Genomic DNA, 24,265 nt, shown 5'->3' on the forward strand with positions numbered 1-24,265 from the left:
TCAGTGTCCTTGCCTCTGCGCCATATAGCAAGACTGGAAATACATAGCACTTTAGCAGCCGTATTTTTAGTGGGAGAGATATGTCGGAACGGGTGAATATATTTTTCACGTTGTTAAATTTTGCTCTGGCCTTTTCACTTCTAGATCGTATTTCGGTTGTTTGATCCCATTTTGAGTTGACGACTGTTCCAAGGTATATATACGAGTCAACGTGTTCAATTAGTTGGTTTTTTATTTTCAATTGTCTGGCAGGTTTTTGAATTTTGCTGACCAGCATCCATTTTGTTTTATTTATGTTGAGGTTAAGTCCTCTCTCTCTTCACTCGCTCTTTGTACCCTGTCCATAAGATACTGAAGTTCATCGATACTACTGGCAAGTACGACTGTATCGTCCGCATATCGGATGTTATTTGTCAATTCTCCATTGATTCTCCTTCGTTTGCTTCATCCAGTGCTTTTTTAAAAATTTGTTCGGAGTAAATATTATAAAGCAGAGGGGAGAGAACACATCTCTGTCGCACACCTTTTCTGATATCAATGCTCTCTGTGGACGCATTGCCGACTTTTACCCTGGCTGTCTGATTCCAGTAGAGACTTGTCACAATTTGGATGTCCTTATTATCAATTCCTATGCTTTGTAGAATTTCAATTAGTTGGTCAAAGTCTCTCATTGTCAAAGGCTTTCGAGTAATCCACAAAGCACATGTAGACATCCTTGTTCATATCTCTACACCTCTGTACTAATACTTGCAGACAAAACACTGCCTCCCTTGTGCCCAAAGCGTTCCTAAAACCAAATTGTGACTCATTGATTTCCGCTTCACACGTTGTAGATTCTGTTATATATGATTTTGGTGAAGACTTTGGTGATATAATTAATTAGGCTTATCAGTCTGTGTTGGTCACACAATTTAGTGATTGATTTTTAGGGTCACGAAGATTGATTGTAACCAATTTTCCGGAATTCTGCCGCTGTCGTCTAAATTATTAAAAAGAGTAGTTAGGGTTTCTAGGAATGAGTTGTCCGTTTCGCATAAGAGTTTTAGCACTTCAGCATGAATATTGTCAGGTCCTGGATATTTGTTATTTTTGAGGGAGCATATTGCTTTTTCTACCTCTGAATTGGGAATGGAAGGACAGTTTTAAATGTCCACTTAACTCAATTTAAATCGAGTGTTTATTATCAGATATTTTAAGTTGATCTAGTCGACGATCCTCCATTTTTCTCGATCTTTCAATCAATCTTGCACATTAAAATAATGGTAGGCCAATATTGTTGAGACGATATGATCGATGTAGGGGATCCGCGTCTGATTAGTTTATTTTCCATACTACCCTGCGTTGTGAGCTTCTTAAAGCCAAGTCTTCGAAAAACGTTCAACATAGGCTATTATTTGCACTTTTATATGTGCTCTTAACCTTTTCTGGGTGTGTTATTCTTAACACATGATTCCTTGAGGGTCCAATTTCCCAATAAATATAGGAAAACTAAAACGACTAGGCAACTGACTAATCTGATTTTAATCCCTAGGCTTAATCGCTACACTCTCGGAACAGTGTAAAAATCTAAGAATATACCGAATGCCTCAATAGTTTTTAAATAATAAGAAGACTAAGTTTTCACTCTAATGGCATATAAAACAACATAATGCTATTCTACACTCCACCAGAATGAAAACAATGGGAACCTTCTCTGGTTACACCTCCGAGGGTTCTACAATTTGCAAGCCATACGGATGCTGAGACTAAGGAAGATGAGGGAATTCTACAATTTACAATTCACGTCCCATCTGCTCAGCGCGGTAAAGTTCCAACGAGAATGGTTCCCTTCATACTCTCCACACAGAGTAAATGTACATCAAAAATGAATAATCATTTTCAATTTCGTTGCAAAACGAAAACACAGCCGAACCATATTCTATTCCAATCAGAGAGTGCTGCAAGCACCCCTACCGGTTTCGAAACTTATTAGTCTCTCATCAGGAGGCACATATGCTGCTCTCCCTGATCCAACCAAAACAAACCCCAGCGTGTAGTCCCGGATTGTAACGAACGAAATGGCATAGATGCCCTAGCGGCAACTGCTAGCAAAAAGACTAAGTTTTCACTCTAATGGCATATAAAACAACATAATGCTATTCTACACCCCACCAGAATGAAAACAATGGGAACCTTCTCTGGTTACACCTCCGAGGCTTCTACAATTTGCAAGCCATACGGATGCTGAGACTAAGGAAGATGAGGGAATTCTACAATTTACAATTCACGTCCCATCTGCTCAGCGCGGTATAGTTCCAACGAGAATGGTTCCCTTCATACTCCTGTGTTTCGGCTGTGTTTTCGTTTTGCAACGAAATTGAAAATGGTTATTCATTTTTGATTTACATTTACTCTGTGTGGAGTATGAAGGGAACCATTCTCGTTGGAACTTTACGGCGCTGAGCAGATGGGACGTGAATTGTAAATTGTAGAATTCCCTCATCTTCCTTAGTCTCAGCATCCGTATGGCTTGCAAATTGTAGAAGCCTCGGAGGTGTAACCAGAGAAGGTTCCCATTGTTTTCATTCTGGTGGGGTGTAGAGTAGCATTATGTTGTTTTATATGCCATTAGAGTGAAAACTTAGTCTTTTTGCTAGCAGTTGCCGCTAGGGCATCTATGCCATTTCGTTCGTTGCAATCCGGGACTGTACGCTGGGGTACGTTAGGATCAGGGAGAGCAGCATATGTGCCTCCTGATGAGAGACTAATAAGTTTCGAAACCGGTAGAGGTGCTTGCAGCACTCTCTGATTGGACTAGAATATGGTTCGGCTGTGTTTTCGTTTTGCAACGAAATTGAAAATGGTTATTCATTTTTTTTTTCATTTTTAAATAATATTTACTTGCCATATGATCCCATTTTTAAATCTTCTTTTTCTTCTTCTTATACTTGTTGTTGATCTGTCGATCTGTTAATTCCGACGTTAAAATATTTCTTGAGAGGTAGACTGGCTATCTCTCCATCTTTTTGGTGGTCTCCCCGGTGGACACTTACCAGCTGGTTTTCCTTCTAGCGCAATTCTTGATAGTCTGTGCTCCTCCATTCTTTTTACATGACTGAACCATTCTCTTGGTCTTTGCCTACCCCATCTTACTACATCATACACGCCACATTGTTCCCTGATGATGTTGTTTCGTATTATTATCCCTTCTTGTCTTCCCTGACATTGCTCTTAGTGTCTTCATTTCGGCTGTTCGTAGTATACTTTTGGTTTTATTGGTGTCTTCTCTTGATTCAATGCCATAGGTCATAACAGGTCTGATGCAAGTTTTATAAATTCTAACTTTGCTGTCCATTCTCATATATGGGTTATTCCAGACCACATCACTTAAACATCCGGACATGACTGCGGCATTGTTTATTTGTCCTCTTAGGCTCTGGTCTTGGATCTTTCGCAATGGTAAAGCATTTTGTTTTCTGCGTGGATATGTTCATTCAGTCAACATGATTGGTAGAATCGATAAAATTGTCTTTGTATGTCATCCTCATCCTCTGCAATCAGGGCTGCATCATCTGCATAGTACAGATTCTAGTGTGACCGAGTCTGTATCCTAGTCGTAGCGATTCCACATTTTAAAATAATTTTACAAAATGATGTCCGTTCGCCATTTTTGTAATTACGCCATTGTAGTCCAGGAACCGAAGCTTTTCACCTCGCAATTTTTACAGAATTGATCGATCTGCTTGAAAATTTGAGAATAAGTAGTGGATAGTCCAAAGATCAAAACCTATATGATGCCGAAAGGCGTTTTTACCATGGGGGTGGTTGCCGTCCCATCTCGGGGTGAAAACTTTTTATTATATTTTCACGGCAAAAGTTGATAAAAACATTCATTCTAAGCTAAAAATGTTCTATGCATTTGTTTCATAAAATTAATAGTTTTCGATTTATTCGCTATCGAAAGTGTTAGTTTTATATCGAAAAAAAAAAATCAATGTTTTTCGATAATACTCATTTACGATTCACTCAATTTTTGCCGTAGAAAAAATTTTTTTAATCCAAGTTCTTGGAAATTAAATAACCTATAATTTCATATTTAAACATTTTTTCGTATCTCTGATGCTAATCTTTCTATTCTGAAGAAAATTGCATTTTTTACCAAATTACAAAAACTCTTATTCGATTTTAATTCCCGTTTTTAAAAACTGATCATTCTAAGCTATTCAAACTTCTAGAATCTATTAATAATACATAAATAAAGAAAAATGGATAAGGCGAATGACTAAAAATACCGCTAACTTACATTATTATGCTTCCAATTGGATTTCTCCTTTTTTTTTTCAAAAAAATATATTGATTTTTAATCCGTAACTTTTTTATTTTTTATCTTAGAAAGTTTGGTAAAACAGAATTTTGTAGGTTTTTACAAGATCTATAAGGTTCTTAATAATAAATCTTTGTAAAGTCCTCAGTCGCAAAAAGCGGTGACTTTGAAAGGGTTGGTAAAGGTGGTTTTTGCATGTTATTAATTGTCAATAGCTCCCTCTATTTTTACCGAAGAAATAATTTTTACAAACCAGGTTCTTGGGAATTAAATAAGCTATGATTTGATATTTAAACATTTTTTTTTTGTATCTCTGATGATAATCTTTCTATTCTGAAGAAAATGCCATTTTTTTCCAAACTACAAAAATTCGTTATTCGCTTTTAACTCCATTTTTTTTAAACTAATCATTCTAAGCCGGTGAAACTTCTAGAACTTATTAATAATACATAAATACAGAAGACCAAATAAGGTCAATGACTAATTTTAATTAGGGTGGTGATTAGGAGGTTACTTCCGATCACTTTTTCACTGAAAAAAATAGGGACTGACATTCCTTTCATTATAAGTCACTTAATTTTTGAGCTAGAGACTTTTTTATTTCTGGAGACAGACATTTTTAAATACTTTAAATTAGTTTGAACAAGTTATTCTCGAAAAATCCATAATTTTCCCGTCTTTTGACTTTGAAACTACAATATTTAGCATTTGACGAAGAAGAGCTAACATATAATAAACTATAGCTCGATTACTATTGGTCTTAAAGAAAATTAAAAAAAACTGTTTTCTTTATTTTTTTAAAAGGTACATTTTTGTTAAGTAAAGTTGTTTTGATAAAACGAAAACTTTTGGAGTTATTAGCAGAAAACTTATTAAAAACATTGATTTTTTCGTATATAATATCACAAGAGAGAAAATTTTGCCGGCAATATTTTCGACTGGTATGAAAGTTTGTTGCCTGGCAATTTTCGCGAATTAAATTTTGACTTAAATCACGAGACGTCAGTTGAGTGCTTTTGTGAAAATTTCATAAGCGAAAATTACCAAAAGGCAACGAACTTGAATGAAACCAGGAGAAAATTTTGCCGGTAAATAATTTTCTCTCGAATGATATTCGACAAGACTATTTCACGAGACAATTAATGCACCATATCAACGAAATATAATCTTTATTTATTTGTTATTACCAGACACTTTCCTGGCGGATCTGTCATGATTTTGTCGCTGAGATTTCACGTCGTTAAGGAGTTTTGTCAGTAGGAAACGATGCGTTGCTATGCCATTTCATCAGTTAAAAACATAAAAGTCGATTTAGTCGATATAAAACTAACACTTTCGATAGCGAATAAATCGAAAACTATTAATTTTATCAAAAAAATGTATAGAACGTTTTTTGCTTAGAATGAATGTTTTTACCAACTTTGCGGTCAAAATATAATAAAAAATTCCACCACCGAGATGGGGTGGCAACCACCCCCATGGTAAAAGCTCCTTTCGGCATCATATAGATTTTGATCCTTATACTATCCACTACTTATTCTCAAATTTTCCAGCAAATCGATTCATTCTGTAAAAATTGCGAGATTTTGTCCTATTTTAAGCTTCATTACTTGGACTATTGAACTAGGTAAAATATTTTTTAATTTGTTGCGTATTTTTAAATCTGTATTATAAGATATTTGAACGTTTTCGCCTTTTTTATGAATTAACCGATTAAAAACTTTCTATTTTTTAGTTCCAGAAGAAAGGAATCCTCTCACTGTAATTTTTGTACTAGTATTAACAGTAATATTCGTCTTAATGTTCCTTTACACTCTTGTTATGAGCTCCAATAGGCTTAAGACCAAATTGGCGAGTTACAAAAAGTTTATTTCATGTTGGGATGAAGAAATTGGAGATCTTCAATCCACCAGTCCGTTATCTCACACGTAAGTAAATCCTTTAAAAATGTAGTTTAATATGTTACCGGCCACACCCGATTTCAGGACAAACTAGTTTAGCCTAGGCCAAACTAGTTCATCCTGATATTAATATGAACACTGCAGGATAAACTAGTACGGCCTAGGATAAACATTATATTATTCCTTCAAAGCCAAAATAAATAGAAAACTGAATAAAATACTCTTTATTGAAAAATAATAATTTTTATTAAAACGATAATGAGTCGTTGTTCAAACTAATGGACAATTATTAATACAAACAAGCATATTGTAAAAAATAGTCAGTGTTTTTTTATAGAAACAATAATTATACCTCAATTATAAAAATTATTATTTATTTTTCTATGGAGTGCTTTGGTCACACTTAGAATCGCGGTGTATCATTACCTTCTTGCACTTGCATTTTAAAACCTTGTTTACATCTGCTACCTCTAAAATAGTTCAATGGCAAATATGTCTAATTCTGATCTAGAAAAAAAATTTAAAACGTATGAGAGAATTAAATTCCCGAAAAAATTAGGTACATTATTAAGTAAGAATAAATAAAACCCAGAATATAGATTTTGAAGTACACCAAGTTTTGTACCAACTTTGTAAAATCCTTCGTCATTTGTCTGAAGAAAAACTCCAATGATATTTCTGAGATCACCTTTACCTTTGAATATCTGAAATAGGTGTATTCAAATTAACTACAATGTTGGGTGGTGGATGAGACTTGTCACAAGTTGTTTTCATTTATTAGCCTATTTCTGATGATATTTTTTATCGCAACCTATCAAGTATGAAACTGGCATTAGACAAGGAGATTCGCCGAGCCCATTAATATTTAATCTGATAATGGATGAAATCATAAAGAAAGTTAATAAAAGAAGAGGATATAGAATGGAAGAAAAGGAAATAAAGATAATCTGATACGCCGATGACGCCATAATAACAGCCGAAAATGAAGATGACCTACAAAGATTAATTAAAGAAAGACGAAGCAAGTTTTCAATCCTAATAGTAAATTAATAATATTACAAAATATTAAAAATCACTAAAAGATTTTTAAATTGAAAAGTTATTGGTACATTTTCATGGTAACACCTCCAAGACTTCTATAATTTGCAAGTCATATGGATGCTGCAGTGAAGACGAAAGGGAAGGAATTCTACACCTTGCAATTCACATCCCCCGTCTGCAGCCGGCAAAGTTCCAACTGAAAAATGCACCTGGTTACTCTACGGAGTAATACGAAAATAAAATAAAAATGTGTACCATTTTTATTCGGTTGCAATGCGAAGGCAAACCAATCTTACTCTTTAATTAGAATACGGAGTGCAGTCCAGTTCCTTTAACCGCGATTTTCTGCTCTTATTGGAGCTTCATCAGAAGGAACGTAGGCACTGTTCTCCATACTCCAACTAAACTGCATCGAGAGGTTTTCCCACACATCGCAACCAAAGTGATGATAATAGGTGGCAAGCGCCATCTGGCAATTGAAAGACGAAGCAAGTTTTCAATCTTAATAGTAAATTAATAATATTGAAAAATATTAAAAATCACTAAAAGATTTTTAAATTGAAAAGTTATTGGTACATTTTCATGGTAACACCTCCAAGACTTCTATAATTTGCAAGTCATATGGATGCTGCAGTGAAAACGAAAGGTAAGGAATTCTACACCTTGCAATTCACATCCCCCATCTGCAGCCGGCAAAGTTCCAACTGAAAAATGCACCTGGTTACTCTACGGAGTAATACGAAAATAAAATAAAAATGTGTACCATTTTTATTCGGTTGCCATGCGAAGGCAAACCAATCTTACTCTTTAATTAGAATACGGAGTGCAGTCCAGTTCCTTTAACCGCGATTTTCTGCTCTTATTGGAGCTTCATCAGAAGGAACGTAGGCACTGTTCTCCATACTCCAACTAAATTGCATCGAGAGGTTTTCCCACACATCACAACCAAAGTGATGATAATAGGTGGCAAGCGCCATCTGACAATTGAAAGACGAAGCAAGTTTTCAATCCTAATAGTAAATTAATAATATTGAAAAATATTAAAAATCACTAAAAGATTTTTAAATTGAAAAGTTATTTGTACATTTTCATGATAACACCTCCAAGACTTCTATAATTTGCAAGTCATATGGATGCTGCAGTGAAGACGAAAGGGAAGGAATTCTACACCTTGCAATTCACATCCCCCGTCTGCAGCCGGCAAAGTTCCAACTGAAAAATGCAGCTGGTTACTCTACGGAGTAATACGAAAATAAAATAAAAATGTGTACCATTTTTATTCGGTTGCCATGCGAAGGCAAACCAATCTTACTCTTTAATTAGAATACGGAGTGCAGTCCAGTTCCTTTAACCGCAATTTTCTGCTCTTATTGGAGCTTCATCAGAAGGAACGTAGGCACTGTTCTCCATACTCCAACTAAATTGCATCGAGAGGTTTTCCCACACATCGCAACCAAAGTGATGATAATAGGTGGCAAGCGCCATCTGGCAATTGAAAGACGAAGCAAGTTTTCAATCCTAATAGTAAATTAATAATATTGAAAAATATTAAAAATCACTAAAAGATTTTTAAATTGAAAAGTTATTGGTACATTTTCATGGTAACACCTCCAAGACTTCTATAATTTGCAAGTCATATGGATGCTGCAGTGAAAACGAAAGGGAAGGAATTCTACACCTTGCAATTCACATCCCCCATCTGCAGCCGGCAAAGTTCCAACTGAAAAATGCACCTGGTTACTCTACGGAGTAATACGAAAATAAAATAAAAATGTGTACCATTTTTATTCGGTTGCCATGCGAAGGCAAACCAATCTTACTCTTTAATTAGAATACGGAGTGCAGTCCAGTTCCTTTAACCGCGATTTTCTGCTCTTATTGGAGCTTCATCAGAAGGAACGTAGGCACTGTTCTCCATACTCCAACTAAATTGCATCGAGAGGTTTTCCCACACATCACAACCAAAGTGATGATAATAGGTGGCAAGCGCCATCTGACAATTGAAAGACGAAGCAAGTTTTCAATCCTAATAGTAAATTAATAATATTGAAAAATATTAAAAATCACTAAAAGATTTTTAAATTGAAAAGTTATTTGTACATTTTCATGATAACACCTCCAAGACTTCTATAATTTGCAAGTCATATGGATGCTGCAGTGAAGACGAAAGGGAAGGAATTCTACACCTTGCAATTCACATCCCCCGTCTGCAGCCGGCAAAGTTCCAACTGAAAAATGCAGCTGGTTACTCTACGGAGTAATACGAAAATAAAATAAAAATGTGTACCATTTTTATTCGGTTGCCATGCGAAGGCAAACCAATCTTACTCTTTAATTAGAATACGGAGTGCAGTCCAGTTCCTTTAACCGCGATTTTCTGCTCTTATTGGAGCTTCATCAGAAGGAACGTAGGCACTGTTCTCCATACTCCAACTAAATTGCATCGAGAGGTTTTCCCACACATCACAACCAAAGTGAGGATAATAGGTGGCAAGCGCCATCTGACAATTGAAAGACGAAGCAAGTTTTCAATCCTAATAGCAAATTAATAATATTGAAAAATATTAAAAATCACTAAAAGATTTTTAAATTGAAAAGTTATTGGTACATTTTCATGATAACACCTCCAAGACTTCTATAATTTGCAAGTCATATGGATGCTGCAGTGAAGACGAAAGGGAAGGAATTCTACACCTTGCAATTCACATCCCCCGTCTGCAGCCGGCAAAGTTCCAACTAAAAAATGCACCTGGTTACTCTACGGAGTAATACGAAAATAAAATAAAAATGTGTACCATTTTTATTCGGTTGCAATGCGAAGGCAAACCAATCTTACTCTTTAATTAGAATACGGAGTGCAGTCCAGTTCCTTTAACCGCGATTTTCTGCTCTTATTGGAGCTTCATCAGAAGGAACGTAGGCACTGTTCTCCATACTCCAACTAAATTGCATCTATTATAATAATTTACTATTAGGATTGAAAACTTGCTTCGTCTTTCAATTGGCAGATGGCGCTTGCCACCTATTATCATCACTTTGGTTGCGATGTGTGGGAAAACCTCTCGATGCAATTTAGTTGGAGTATGGAGAACAGTGCCTACGTTCCTTCTGATGAAGCTCCAATAAGAGCAGAAAATCGCGGTTAAAGGAACTGGACTGCACTCCGTATTCTAATTAAAGAGTAAGATTGGTTTGCCTTCGCATTGCAACCGAATAAAAATGGTACACATTTTTATTTTATTTTCGTATTACTCCGTAGAGTAACCAGGTGCATTTTTCAGTTGGAACTTTGCCGGCTGCAGACGGGGGATGTGAATTGCAAGGTGTAGAATTCCTTCCCTTTCGTCTTCACTGCAGCATCCATATGACTTGCAAATTATAGAAGTCTTGGAGGTGTTACCATGAAAATGTACCAATAACTTTTCAATTTAAAAATCTTTTAGTGATTTTTAATATTTTTCAATATTATTAATTTACTATTAGGATTGAAAACTTGCTTCGTCTTTCAATTGCCAGATGGCGCTTGCCACCTATTATCATCACTTTGGTTGCGATGTGTGGGAAAACCTCTCGATGCAATTTAGTTGGAGTATGGAGAACAGTGCCTACGTTCCTTCTGATGAAGCTCCAATAAGAGCAGAAAATCGCGGTTAAAGGAACTGGACTGCACTCCGTATTCTAATTAAAGAGTAAGATTGGTTTGCCTTCGCATTGCAACCGAATAAAAATGGTACACATTTTTATTTTATTAATTAAAGAATTCGAAGACACGGCTCTCATATACAACATGGTGATCTCAACAGAGAAAACTAAATCGATAGTAATATCAGCGGAACCGAGACGATGTAAATTGGTCGTAAATAACAAAATAATAGAACAAGTGATGGAAACTGAATACTTGGGAATAAATCTGTCAAGCTACGGAAAAGTGGAAGAAGAAGTACAACAAGTGAACATGGCGAACAGAGCAGCAGGATGTCTCAACAACACAATCTGGAGAAACAAATACCTCACAATGGAAACGAAAACCAGGGTATATAAATCAACAATAAGACCGATAATGACGTACACAACGAAAACAAGAGCAGATACGGCGAAACACAAAGACTGCTGGAAACAGCAGAAATGAAAGTGTTACGAAAAATATCAAACCAAAATCTAAGAGACAGAGTAAGAAGTGAGGAAATACGAGCGAGATGTGGTATAGAAGAAATAAACATGTGAACCAAGAGAAGAAAAATAGAATGGAATCAACACATAGAAAGAATGTCAGAAAATAGAATAGTACGAATAGCAAGAGACAAATCGCCAAATGGAAGAAGATCATTGGGACGACCGAGGAAAAGATGGTCAGACAATGTCAATTGAGGCTAAAAACCGAAGTAAAACAGGCATTGAGCCTATTTATAAAGTAGGAAGAAAAGAAGAAGAAGAAGAAAAAGAAGAATTTATCTACCGTTTTTGGTTATTAAGGTCTGTAATAAGCTTTTAATTTTTTTGTCTAGATCAGAATTCGACATTTTTGCTATCAATTTTGTTTGGGGTAGCAGATATAGTAAGGCTTTAAAATGCAAGTGTAAGAAGGTGCGATTCTAAATGTCGCTAAAGCACTTCACGGAAAAATAAATAATAATTTTTATAATTGAGGTATAATTATTGTTTTTATAAAAAACACTGATTATTTTTTATAATATGATTGTTTGTATTATTAATAATTGTCCATTAGTTTAAACAATGAATCATTATCATTTTAATAAAATATATTATTTTTCAATTACAGAGTATTTTATTCAGTTCATCTATTTATTTTGGATTTGAAGGTATAATATAATGTTTATCCTAGGCCGTAATAGTTTATCCTGCACTGTCCGTATTAATATCAGGATAATCCAGTTTGGCCTAGGCTAAACTAGTTTATCCTACCGCGTTCAGGACAAACTAGGTTGGCCTAGGCCAAACTAGTTTATCCTATCGCGATCAGGACAAACTAGTTTATCCTGAAATCGGGTTTGGTCGGTAACAAATATATTTATTTTAAGATCGATAAAAGCTTTTATATTAAATTAGGTTTAATTTTTAGTCGAGCTATCAGGTATATTCTTTGCTCTACACTCTACTTACCAAAGATCTGTTTGAACTTGACTTTCTGTTCCTATTGTTTCCTTCGTCAGTAATAATTTATGAATTTTAGCCTTCTGATGTTTATTAGAAAAGTTTTTTATATTATTTGCTGAATACAGGGAATGGGGAACTTGCACGCTTCAAAAACTCATAATAACTTAGAAATACAAATTTAAAATCTTCTTTGATTTAAAATAGTTCATACGACCCGTGACGTCACATAGTTTTACTAGATTGTTATGTTTATGGTTATATTTAGGTATATTCTTCTTCTCCTTCCTTAATTTATTGGCCTCCATCTCTTTGGGTATTTGGCCAGCTTATCGTCGCGGAATAATGGAAAAATATTTATATGCTAATGACATTTATCGTATGTCATTTTAATAATATATACCAGGTTTTTGAGATTGGAGTTTGATACAGTTTTTGAAGGAAAGGAAAGAAGGTTTACTATGGAAAATAAAACCATTTTGTAAAATTACAAAATTTCTATGAATAGTTCAAACGATCAAACATTTGTGACGTCACATAACTGTATTTTCTACTGACGTTTATAATGTCTAATTTAAAATTATATACAATTTTGTTTACTTTGTTGGTGCAAAATGTAAACATATAATCATGTGACGTCACAACGCGTTTAGGGCTAGCTGCTTTAATTTGAATTTATAATCTTCTTTAGGGGCCAAACGGAACACAAAACCAAGTTTTTTATTTTTGGTACATGTTTTAAATTATGTTCTGTTGTGATTTATAACATTTTTTTTTAATTTAAAATTTTATGCAAGTTCCCTATTATTCCGACAGATGGGCTACAGTTTGATATGTTTGAATTAAAACAAATACTAATTGAATACATTAATATTATAAAAATGTATAATGATTATTTTTTCAGTATTCTCAAAGAAGAAGTAACAAATAGTCAGTATACACCATTGGAATTTGTAATGGTGAGTATTAAGCACATGATACCGATAATATTCACAGTGAAATAATTGTAAAACTCTCAAAAGAACGCAAGAACTAGATCCCCTTGCAAAAATCTTTAATAATATATACGTACAAGAGTTGCAAAATTCCATAAGATTGACTAACATCTACGTTTGTAACTTTCCCTAATAGCCCAATAAATGGCCGTTTTGGAGTGTAATTTTCAGGGTCTAGGACATTTCGGCGTCGCCGTTTCGGCGTGGCCATTTCGGCGTGGCCGTTTGGGCGTAGAGCCGTTTCGGCGTAGGCCGTTTCGGCGTCGGCCATTTCGGCGTCAGAGATTTTATTTTAGTTGACTAAATACCTACATTGGAGTCTATTAGTAAGACATTATTTTGAAAAAAATCTTTTAATATAGTTATTTAAGTAGATACATTGGAGTCCATTGATCACAAAATTTTAATATTAATGGTAGATTTGTATATGTCAATTTTATACTTATGTGTGTGTGCTTGTTATTTAGCTCATAGTTAATGTAATATCTGTAATTGGCTTCTAGCTGTAGATATTATATATAAATAAATGAATAAACAAGATTTTGGAAAAATGAATATTTTATTTTAGTTATTATTTACATGTTATAATTAGATATGTGCTAGTCCAATTAAAAATTCTGAAACATTTATACTTACATACAAGACATTTATATTTAACCTACAAAACTTATTCACGAAATATTAATTAAAATAAAGTACCTACTTACATATTATAATTATGTGCTAGTCCTCTTAAAAATTCTAAAACATCCCCGTTTGCATCAAAATTTCCCACAAGCCGTGAAATGCGATAAAATTCAAAAGTCAACTAAAATAAAATTTCTGACGCCGAAATGGCCGACGCCGAAACGGCCTACGCCGAAACGGCCTACGCCGAAACGGCTCTACGCCCAAACGGCCACGCCGAAATGGCCACGCCGAAACGGCGACGCCGAAACGTCCCATTCCGTAATTTTCAGGTTCAACTCCGAATTGCATGAAAATTTGGATTTAGGTTCTACTTACCCTCCACTTCAAAGTTGAACTTGTGCCGTTGGTTGCTTTTACTTAGGGGGTGACAGTCACCCCTTCTCGGGGTGAAAAAACGCGCGTTTAAAATAAGTGTGGAAATGGATAAATTGACTAGTTAATAATTGAATAGTTGAGTTATTAGCGATTGAAAATATTTATTTTTCGACAAAAAACATGTTTTCATTCGGTTTTGTGCAAATAACCCAAAAAGTAAATATTTTATCGAAAAAAATATACTTAGCAAAAATGGAAAAAAAAAAACAAAAAAACAATGGTGCATTAATGAAGTCTATAGACCCAGTCAAAGCAAAGCCGAATACTGACGAGCGAGGCATCGCGAAACTAGTCTATTCTATTGGTACCCATTGATATACGGAGGATTTAACGATGTGATCTTACACCATTTATTTGGTATGTAAAATCTAGCATTGGCAAAGCTTTTGCCGAAGCCCTGCATGCAGGCAACTTTTAATACAGCTCAAAAGATTGTGGAAAACTTCTCTTTTCGAGTCGTGTTTCTACTTCTTGGTCATCAGAGTAGATGGCACTTTTGTAGCTCGGCACCTGAGGTGCGAAATATTAAGACACATCATTGAACCGTCGGTGTATCAATTCGTACCTAGCCGAATACTGACGAGCGAGGCATCGCGAAACTAGTCTATTCTATTGGTACCCATTGATATACGGAGGATTTAACGATGTGATCTTACACCATTTATTTGGTATGTAAAATCTAGCATTGGCAAAGCTTTTGCCGAAGCCCTGCATGCAGGCAACTTTTAATACAGCTCAAAAGATTGTGGAAAACTTCTCTTTTCGAGTCGTGTTTCTACTTCTTGGTTATCAGAGTAGATGGCACTTTTGTAGCTCGGCACCTGAGGTGCGAAATATTAAGACACATCATTGAACCGTCGGTGTATCAATTCGTACCTAGCCGAATACTGACGAGCGAGGCATCGCGAAACTAGTCTATTCTATTGGTACCCATTGATATACGGAGGATTTAACGATGTGATCTTACACCATTTATTTGGTATGTAAAATCTAGCATTGGCAAAGCTTTTGCCGAAGCCCTGCATGCAGGCAACTTTTAATACAGCTCAAAAGATTGTGGAAAACTTCTCTTTTCGAGTCGTGTTTCTACTTCTTGGTCATCAGAGTAGATGGCACTTTTGTAGCTCGGCACCTGAGGTGCGAAATATTAAGACACATCATTGAACCGTCGGTGTATCAATTCGTACCTAGCCGAATACTGACGAGCGAGGCATCGCGAAACTAGTCTATTCTATTGGTACCCATTGATATACGGAGGATTTAACGATGTGATCTTACACCATTTATTTGGTATGTAAAATCTAGCATTGGCAAAGCTTTTGCCGAAGCCCTGCATGCAGGCAACTTTTAATACAGCTCAAAAGATTGTGGAAAACTTCTCTTTTCGAGTCGTGTTTCTACTTCTTGGTCATCAGAGTAGATGGCACTTTTGTAGCTCGGCACCTGAGGTGCGAAATATTAAGACACATCATTGAACCGTCGGTGTATCAATTCGTACCTAGCCGAATACTGACGAGCGAGGCATCGCGAAACTAGTCTATTCTATTGGTACCCATTGATATACGGAGGATTTAACGATGTGATCTTACACCATTTATTTGGTATGTAAAATCTAGCATTGGCAAAGCTTTTGCCGAAGCCCTGCATGCAGGCAACTTTTAATACAGCTCAAAAGATTGTGGAAAACTTCTCTTTTCGAGTCGTGTTTCTACTTCTTGGTCATCAGAGTAGATGGCACTTTTGTAGCTCGGCACCTGAGGTGCGAAATATTAAGACACATCATTGAACCGTCGGTGTATCAATTCGTACCTAGCCGAATACTGACGAGCGAGGCATCGCGAAACTAGTCTATTCTATTGGTACCCATTGATATACGGAGGATTTAACGATGTGATCTTACACCATTTATTTGGTATGTAAAATCTAGCATTGGCAAAGCTTTTACCGAAGCCCTGCATGCAGGCAACTTTTAATACAGCTCAAAAGATTGTGGAAAACTTCTCTTTTCGAGTCGTGTTTCTACTTCTTGGTCATCAGAGTAGATGGCACTTTTGTAGCTCGGCACCTGAGGTGCGAAATATTAAGACACATCATTGAACCGTCGGTGTATCAATTCGTACCTAGCCGAATACTGACGAGCGAGGCATCGCGAAACTAGTCTATTCTATTGGTACCCATTGATATACGGAGGATTTAACGATGTGATCTTACACCATTTATTTGGTATGTAAAATCTAGCATTGGCAAAGCTTTTGCCGAAGCCCTGCATGCAGGCAACTTTTAATACAGCTCAAAAGATTGTGGAAAACTTCTCTTTTCGAGTCGTGTTTCTACTTCTTGGTCATCAGAGTAGATGGCACTTTTGTAGCTCGGCACCTGAGGTGCGAAATATTAAGACACATCATTGAACCGTCGGTGTATCAATTCGTACCTAGCCGAATACTGACGAGCGAGGCATCGCGAAACTAGTCTATTCTATTGGTACCCATTGATATACGGAGGATTTAACGATGTGATCTTACACCATTTATTTGGTATGTAAAATCTAGCATTGGCAAAGCTTTTGCCGAAGCCCTGCATGCAGGCAACTTTTAATACAGCTCAAAAGATTGTGGAAAACTTCTCTTTTCGAGTCGTGTTTCTACTTCTTGGTCATCAGAGTAGATGGCACTTTTGTAGCTCGGCACCTGAGGTGCGAAATATTAAGACACATCATTGAACCGTCGGTGTATCAATTCGTACCTAGCCGAATACTGACGAGCGAGGCATCGCGAAACTAGTCTATTCTATTGGTACCCATTGATATACGGAGGATTTAACGATGTGATCTTACACCATTTATTTGGTATGTAAAATCTAGCATTGGCAAAGCTTTTGCCGAAGCCCTGCATGCAGGCATATATATATATATATATATATATATATATATATATATATATATATATATATATATATATATATATATATATATATATATATATATATATGTGTGTATTGTTTATACGATCTGTAAATTTAAACCGGTTCAAAGTGCTTATTTTTGAAAAAATTTGGTTTATAGTAAAAAATTTTCTAAAATTTTTGGAAAAATGCACTTTTTTAAAATAATTTAAAAATATTAGTATACGAAAAATCTCAAAAAGTAAAAAAAATGTAGGCTTTGCTTTTATAAATATGCTAGTTTCATTTTGTTTTTCTGTACGACAAAAATTGGTTAAGATAGGTTTGCTGTTCAAAGTTTGCATACATTCGTGATTAGTGACTCATTCAAGCCCTTTCATAAGCGCTTTAAACCGGCGAAACAGATTTTATAAAAAATACAAAAGTAAAGTAAATTATTTGTAAAGCTGTAACGATTAATTCCATTTGGGGTGTTAAGGGGATATTTTCACGTCAATTTTATTTTTAGCGTAACTCGCTTAGTTTTGATGCTAAAAACTGATAAAAAATAAAAAAAGTATTTTTTTAACTACTTTTAAAAAGTTTTAACGGATTTTTCCCGAAAAGTGTTTCATTTTTTGGTTATATCACGTTAAAATATTCCATTTGGAATTTGAAGAATAAGAACGTATTTTTCATGAGATACAACTTTGCTTTTGCTGGGTCTATCGACTTCATGAGTGCACACCTTTTTTTCGTTTTTTCTATGCTACATTTTTGCTAAGAATATTTTTTTCGATAAAATACTTAGTTTTTGAGTTATTTTCGAAAACATGTTTTTTTTTTGTCGAAAATAAACATTTTCAATCGCAAATAACTCGAAAAGTATTGACTTGCTTCAAAAACTCTATAGAACGGAAGTTGCTTATAATTAGTCAATTTATCCATTTCCGGACTTATTTTAAATTCACCCCCGAGAAGGGGTAATTGTCAACCCCCAAGTAAAAGCAACCAACGGCACAAGTTCAACTTTGAAGTGGAGGGTAAGTAGAATCTAAATCCAAATTTTCAGGCAATTCGGAGTTGACCCTGAAAATTACACGGATCGCCGTATTTCCCGTTCATTTACTGTGCTATAAATCCAACAACCTCAAAAAATGTAACGTTAAAACTATATCTGAAAATAATTGACAACAGAATTTACAAACAGTGCGAAGGGGCTACGGGCCGAAAACAATTTGTTTTCAGGAACGGTATGGGAAGACGAGAGGCCATGTTAATAAGAAAGGCCCGAAGTAGAGATGAATTTGCATAGGTAAGTCATCGCCAACCTTCACTAGAGACGGCACCTAAAAAAGAATAGGAAGAGTATTAAGCTATAACTACTGTATATTATTTAAAGGAACTATAATTTACATTTATCTTTTTTAGAATGTACATAAATACGACAAATTCGAATTTCCAAGAAATAAGGTAATTGCTAGAGAAGTACTTGGTGAAGGTGCGTTTGGAATAGTGTATTATGGAGAAGCTTTCGAACTTAACAACAATCCTGGATATACAAAAGTAGCTATTAAACAGTTAAAAGGTAAATTCAATATTAATCCCAGATATAAGTGTACATAAATAAAAAATTGTCAATGCCGACTTACCTATACAGGGTGAGTCATAACTATAGGGACATAGACTAAGGACAGGTTATTTGGACCAAAATATGGCTATTGGGCCAAATATGCCTTAATAAAATGTTGCTGAGAAAAAAGATACAGGGTGTTAAAGTTAATTTTTGTTTTTCGTTTTTTTGCTAATAGTTTCCCTGTATATGTATAAATTGCTATCAAAATTGGCACAGAGGCATAATTTTAGACAAGAAATAGTATTTTATCTACAATTTTACGTTTTGTCATAGAGGGCGCCACGTGGATCATTCCTGATGATCAAATTGAGTCTAAACTTTTTCTGATGAAACTTTTTAGTAATTTTTATTAGAAAATATGATGTAAACATCATTTTTACGTAAAATTGGTACTCTTGTTTAAACATGATAATTTCAACCGTTTTCGATAAAAACGCAATTGAAGATTTCAGGAACTCAGAAGGGGATATCAAATACCAAACTAATAAACAAAGTTGCAACTGAAATGATTGTGACGAGGCATTTCAATCAAAAAAGTAATGATTACTTTTAAAAAATGCAACACTACACTACACTGTCACATCAAAAATAATTTACTCTGAACAAATGACATTTACCAACAACAATTATCTGACAGTCCAAAGCATACTTTTTATAAATGAAATAATATTTGAAATCCTTTTTTAAGACTCTAAGCAGTTCGACTGCGTTTTTATCGAAAACGGTTGAAACTATCATGTTTAAACAAGAGTATCAATTTTACGTAAAAATTATGTTTACGTCATATTTTCTAATAAAAATTACTAAAAAGTTTCATCAGAAAAAGTTTAGACTCAATTTGATCATCAGGAATGATCCACGTGGCGCCCTCTATGACAAAACGTAAAATTGTAGATAAAATACTATTTCTTGTCTAAGATTATGCCTCTGTGCCAATTTTGATAGCAATTTATAAATATACAGGGAAACTATTAGCAAAAAACGAAAAACAAAAATTAACTTTAACACTGTATCTTTTTTCTCAGCAACATTTTATTAGGGCATATTTGGCCCAATAGTCATATTTTGGTCCAAATAATCTGTCCTTAGTCTATGTCCCTATAGTTATGACTCACCCTGTATAATGGTAGGGGAGCAAAGTATACTAAATGTGCAGTCACTCGAGCGTTATGGGGACCTATTGGGTTGTGAAGAGTAGGTCCTAAAACCAAAAGAAGTTAAGTAAAGTTTTCCATTTTAGTGGGGACTTTCCATTTTTAATTTAATTTTCCATTTCCAACAATCGTTTTTTTAGATTATAGCGCCATCTATCCATAATTCGAAAAAATGTCTCGAATAAAAGTGACTTATTTTTACGTAAGGAATCCAAATCTGCAATAAAAAATGGGGGCTCCTATTTAAAATTTTAAAGTAACCCCTCACCCTACCTCCGTGGGGGGTCGTGTTTGGTGCCATTCGATAGATTTTTTTAAACATATTGAATAAGTGTATTTTTCAGTTTTTCGATCTGATGTTCATTTCGCGAAATATCGCGGGATTCGTATTTAAAATTTTAAATTTACCCCCCACCCCTCTCCGTGGGAAGTCGTGTTTGCTATCATTCGATAGATTTTTGAAACATATTGAGCACGTATTTTTTAGTTTTTCGATCTGTTATTCATTTCGCGAAATATTCGCTTTTTTCTTGTGAAACTTTGGGACTCACCCATTTCCTTACGCCCCGCTGAAATCGTCAGATTTTTTAAATATACACTGTTTTGCATGTACTTAAGTTACCTTATCTGACGATTTCGAGTTTTTCTAAGGATAGATTTTTTTTTCGGTACCCCCTTAACTAACGAACTCCCCTGCATTAAGAGCCAATATATGGTAGAGGTACATTTTCAGTGTACAAAGATTCGAGTAACTGCATAAATCCCAGCTTGGGCTCCCCTGCCATAAATAGTTTTCTCTGTCTTGAATACATTGATTACGATAAGGTTTCCAGGTCTTCGTTGATTTTCCTCTCCTACTCCTTCTATGAACCCGCAGATAGGCAATTCTTCCTATTGGGTGATTAACGATTTGAACGTAACCATACCATCTTAACTTATGCTCTCTCATTTTGGTATCAATTGGTGCCACCCCTAGACTATGTATGTGTATACTCTATGTATACTCCCACATATACTCCTTAATTTTATCCTTTCTTGTCACTCCACTCATCTATCTAAGCATTCTCATTTCCGTCAAATTGCATTCGTTGTTCCTCTTTCTTTTTACCTGCCTAACTTTCAGTTACGTACATAATAATAATTGGTTTTATCGCTGTTTTATAGAATTTTCCCTTCAGCATTTAAGGATATCATTTTATTTGTAACAACCCCATCTTTAAATTAACAATCTAAGCAATCTGTTTTTGTCCTACTATGTTATAAACAAAATCCACAAGGAAAAAAAATTGTTTTTCCTGTAGTTGGCTGTATACCATCAATCACAAAATTGGAAAAAATCCTTTGTAAAAGGTATAAAATTTTATTAAAATCCCTTTAAAGGGTTACATCACAACAAAACATTTTCGATTTTTATAAAAAATCATCATTAGTGTTAGATAAACTGGATGCTAGCTGAGCCACCAAAGAAAAATATCCGGGCAAATACCCTTTAAATATAACAAAGATGCGTTAAAAGTGCATACTTTAATAAAATGCCTTATAATGGTCACATGGCAACTAGGATAATGCCCTAAGGTAATGTATTGAAATTTCCCAACACGTGGGATCCAAATTGAGTTGTTTTATTCCAATGACTTAATGGCAACTAAATGCGAAATGAGTGATGTTTCTAAAAGGTGTCAAAAGACAAACGGACAACGTGACGTAGAAGTTACCCTGTATTACCACAGCCAAATAATTGTCATAAAAGATTTTTTTTATTTTCACAGTAATAACAAACATCAACAAAGTTGTGGCTATAATTACATTTAAGTACCTTGATTATGTAAGATGTAGGTAGAGTATAAAATGATTTTTATAATGCAAATAGAGAATTAGCCGGAATATATACAACCATCTATACATAATTCAAATGAAGTTGAATTAATTAGCAAATAATGGATCCATTTATGTTAAAGAACATATGGGACCAAATAATTAAGTGTAAATATTTTTGCTAAGATGTTTTATTTATATGGATAGGTTGATGATTGTGGTTCCTATTCAAAATTGAGGTAAGTCCAACTGTGTTGATGAAAATTTAATTTACTCTGAATTAAAAGGGGTTGCTGGTTTAATTGTACTAATTGGCAGAGTAAATTAGAGAGTCTGTAGTATATGGAAGTCTGATATCAAACTCTAAACAACTCAATTTTGATCCCACGTGTTGGGAAATTTCAATACATTACCTTAGGACATTATCCTAGTTGCCATGTGACCATCATAAGGCATTTTATTAAAGTATGCACTTTTAACGCATCTATGTTATATTTAAAGGGTTTTTACCCGGATATTTTTCTTTGGTGGCTCAGCTAACATCCAGTTTATCTAACACTGATGATTTTTTTTTTATAAAAATCGAATAAGTTTTGTTGTGATGTAGCCCTTTAAAGGGATTTTAATAAAATTTTATACCTTTTACAAATGATTTTTTCCAATTTTATGTTATAAAGCTTTCAAACAATTGGAAACGAGCTCAAGAGCTTGTCTCGACTGTTCTAGTTTTTGTTTTAAGTTATTTCACTTATCTCAATAATACTACATCATCAGCATACATTAAGCACCAGGGAATGTTACTCTGTAGGTTCGCTGTTATCTGATCTAATACTAATGAGAATAGATAAACTAAGCTCCGAGTCTTGATGAAATCGTACTTTCACATGAAATCTATCAGTCTCTCCCACACTTGTCCTAACACTAATTGTTAGTCCCTCATACATGTCTCACAATATTCACATATTCACCGGAGACTCCTTTCTGATTGAGTGCTGACCTCAAATATATGCTTTCTGAAGAATAATGAATACTATATGAAGTATTAATATATTGCTTCTCCATTGGTCTTGTATTGGTCTAACTTTAAATAAACCTGTTAGCCAACTTGTTCCTTTCTTTATGTTTTGAAGTGCTTGAACCAATTCCTGGTTTGTTATTTTGGTGACCATTGCTGTTACTGTCTCCGTTAGCTCAACTGATTTTCTGTCAAATTCTTCATTTAATAATCTGTCAAAGTACTTTTTCCGCTCTTTTTGACGCCCTTTTCGTGAACTATAAATAGTATTGTATTATTTTCATTTCTGAGACATCTAATCTGATTAAAACCTTTTTCCTTATTTGATCTATGTTTGGCTATTTTATAAATATTTGTTTCTTCTTCCCCTGGTATCAAGTTGATCGTATAGATGTATATTCCTTTTTGGTGACCGAATAGTTTTGAAGATTTGTGCCCAACCTATTTTCTTGCCACTGTTTACATAATAAGTTTCGCTTCTCTTTTATATTTTTGTCTCTTTATTCTTAAACTTCTTTCCTAACGTGTTTCCAAGTATTTCAATAGCAGTACCTCTAATGATACTAGCTATCCTCCTCCAATTGACATTAGGTCTTCTTTTCCTGTTCCAACACATTTTTTCTGCCATTCTTGATCTAAATAGCCCTTCGATGACAAACGACAGTTAAAAGTTTTCAAGATGACCAGCTTAAACTATACTATACTATAGAGATTCGGTCGAATGAACGTTAAGTGGAGTATACTAGAATCATATTTTTTTTCTTTTTAGAAGGTGCATCCGACGAAGAAAAACAAGATCTAAAAAATGAAATAAAAATTATGAAAAAAGTTGGCAACCATAAACATGTAGTCCAACTGTTGGGTTGCGTGACAATGGATCAGCCGTACATGATGATTCTGGAGTTAGCTCCTAATGGATCACTAAAAGACTATCTTCTTAAGTTAAGAGAAAAATGGTCTAAAAGAAAAAGTCGGTTTTTCTTTGCTGAGTAAGTATTTATTTACTATAGTGAACATTACCGCAATTTCTGTTTAAAATTAAGCTTTTAATTTTAATAATAAAAAAACAAAACAAAGTTTGACGTTGTGATTGACAATGACGTGGAAATAACACGGGTGGTAAAATCGTTTAAATATCTAGGCAGTGGCGGCTGGTGAGGTAGTGCCATGGAGCCATGGCACTACCTTATTTGTATACAGAAACATATTTTTTTTATCTTTAAACCGTTTTAATGCCCGTTAATTTTTTTGTGCGTATTTCTTTCCTCGTTATAAATTATAGAAAATCTGGCAACGGTGTAGTGTAATACAACCCTCGCCACTCACAGCGGACGGGATGATCGTGCCA

The 24,265-nt window shown here is 34.7% G+C and overlaps 1 protein-coding gene across 1 annotated transcript in view; it reads left to right on the plus strand.

The window, feature by feature from the left end:
• The window catches only part of LOC126879060 (platelet-derived growth factor receptor alpha), a 289,178-nt gene that overhangs the window by 201,027 nt on the left and 63,886 nt on the right, over nt 1-24,265 (plus strand). Inside the window, exons 9-12 of the mRNA XM_050641955.1 lie at nt 6,039-6,231; nt 13,262-13,316; nt 18,729-18,885; nt 23,687-23,906. Of these exons, the coding sequence (XP_050497912.1) occupies nt 6,039-6,231; nt 13,262-13,316; nt 18,729-18,885; nt 23,687-23,906 (625 nt within the window). The remainder of the gene's footprint in view (nt 1-6,038; nt 6,232-13,261; nt 13,317-18,728; nt 18,886-23,686; nt 23,907-24,265) is intronic.

This window comes from Diabrotica virgifera, chromosome 1 (genome assembly GCF_917563875.1).
Source record: "Diabrotica virgifera virgifera chromosome 1, PGI_DIABVI_V3a".
NCBI lineage: Eukaryota > Metazoa > Arthropoda > Insecta > Coleoptera > Chrysomelidae > Diabrotica > Diabrotica virgifera.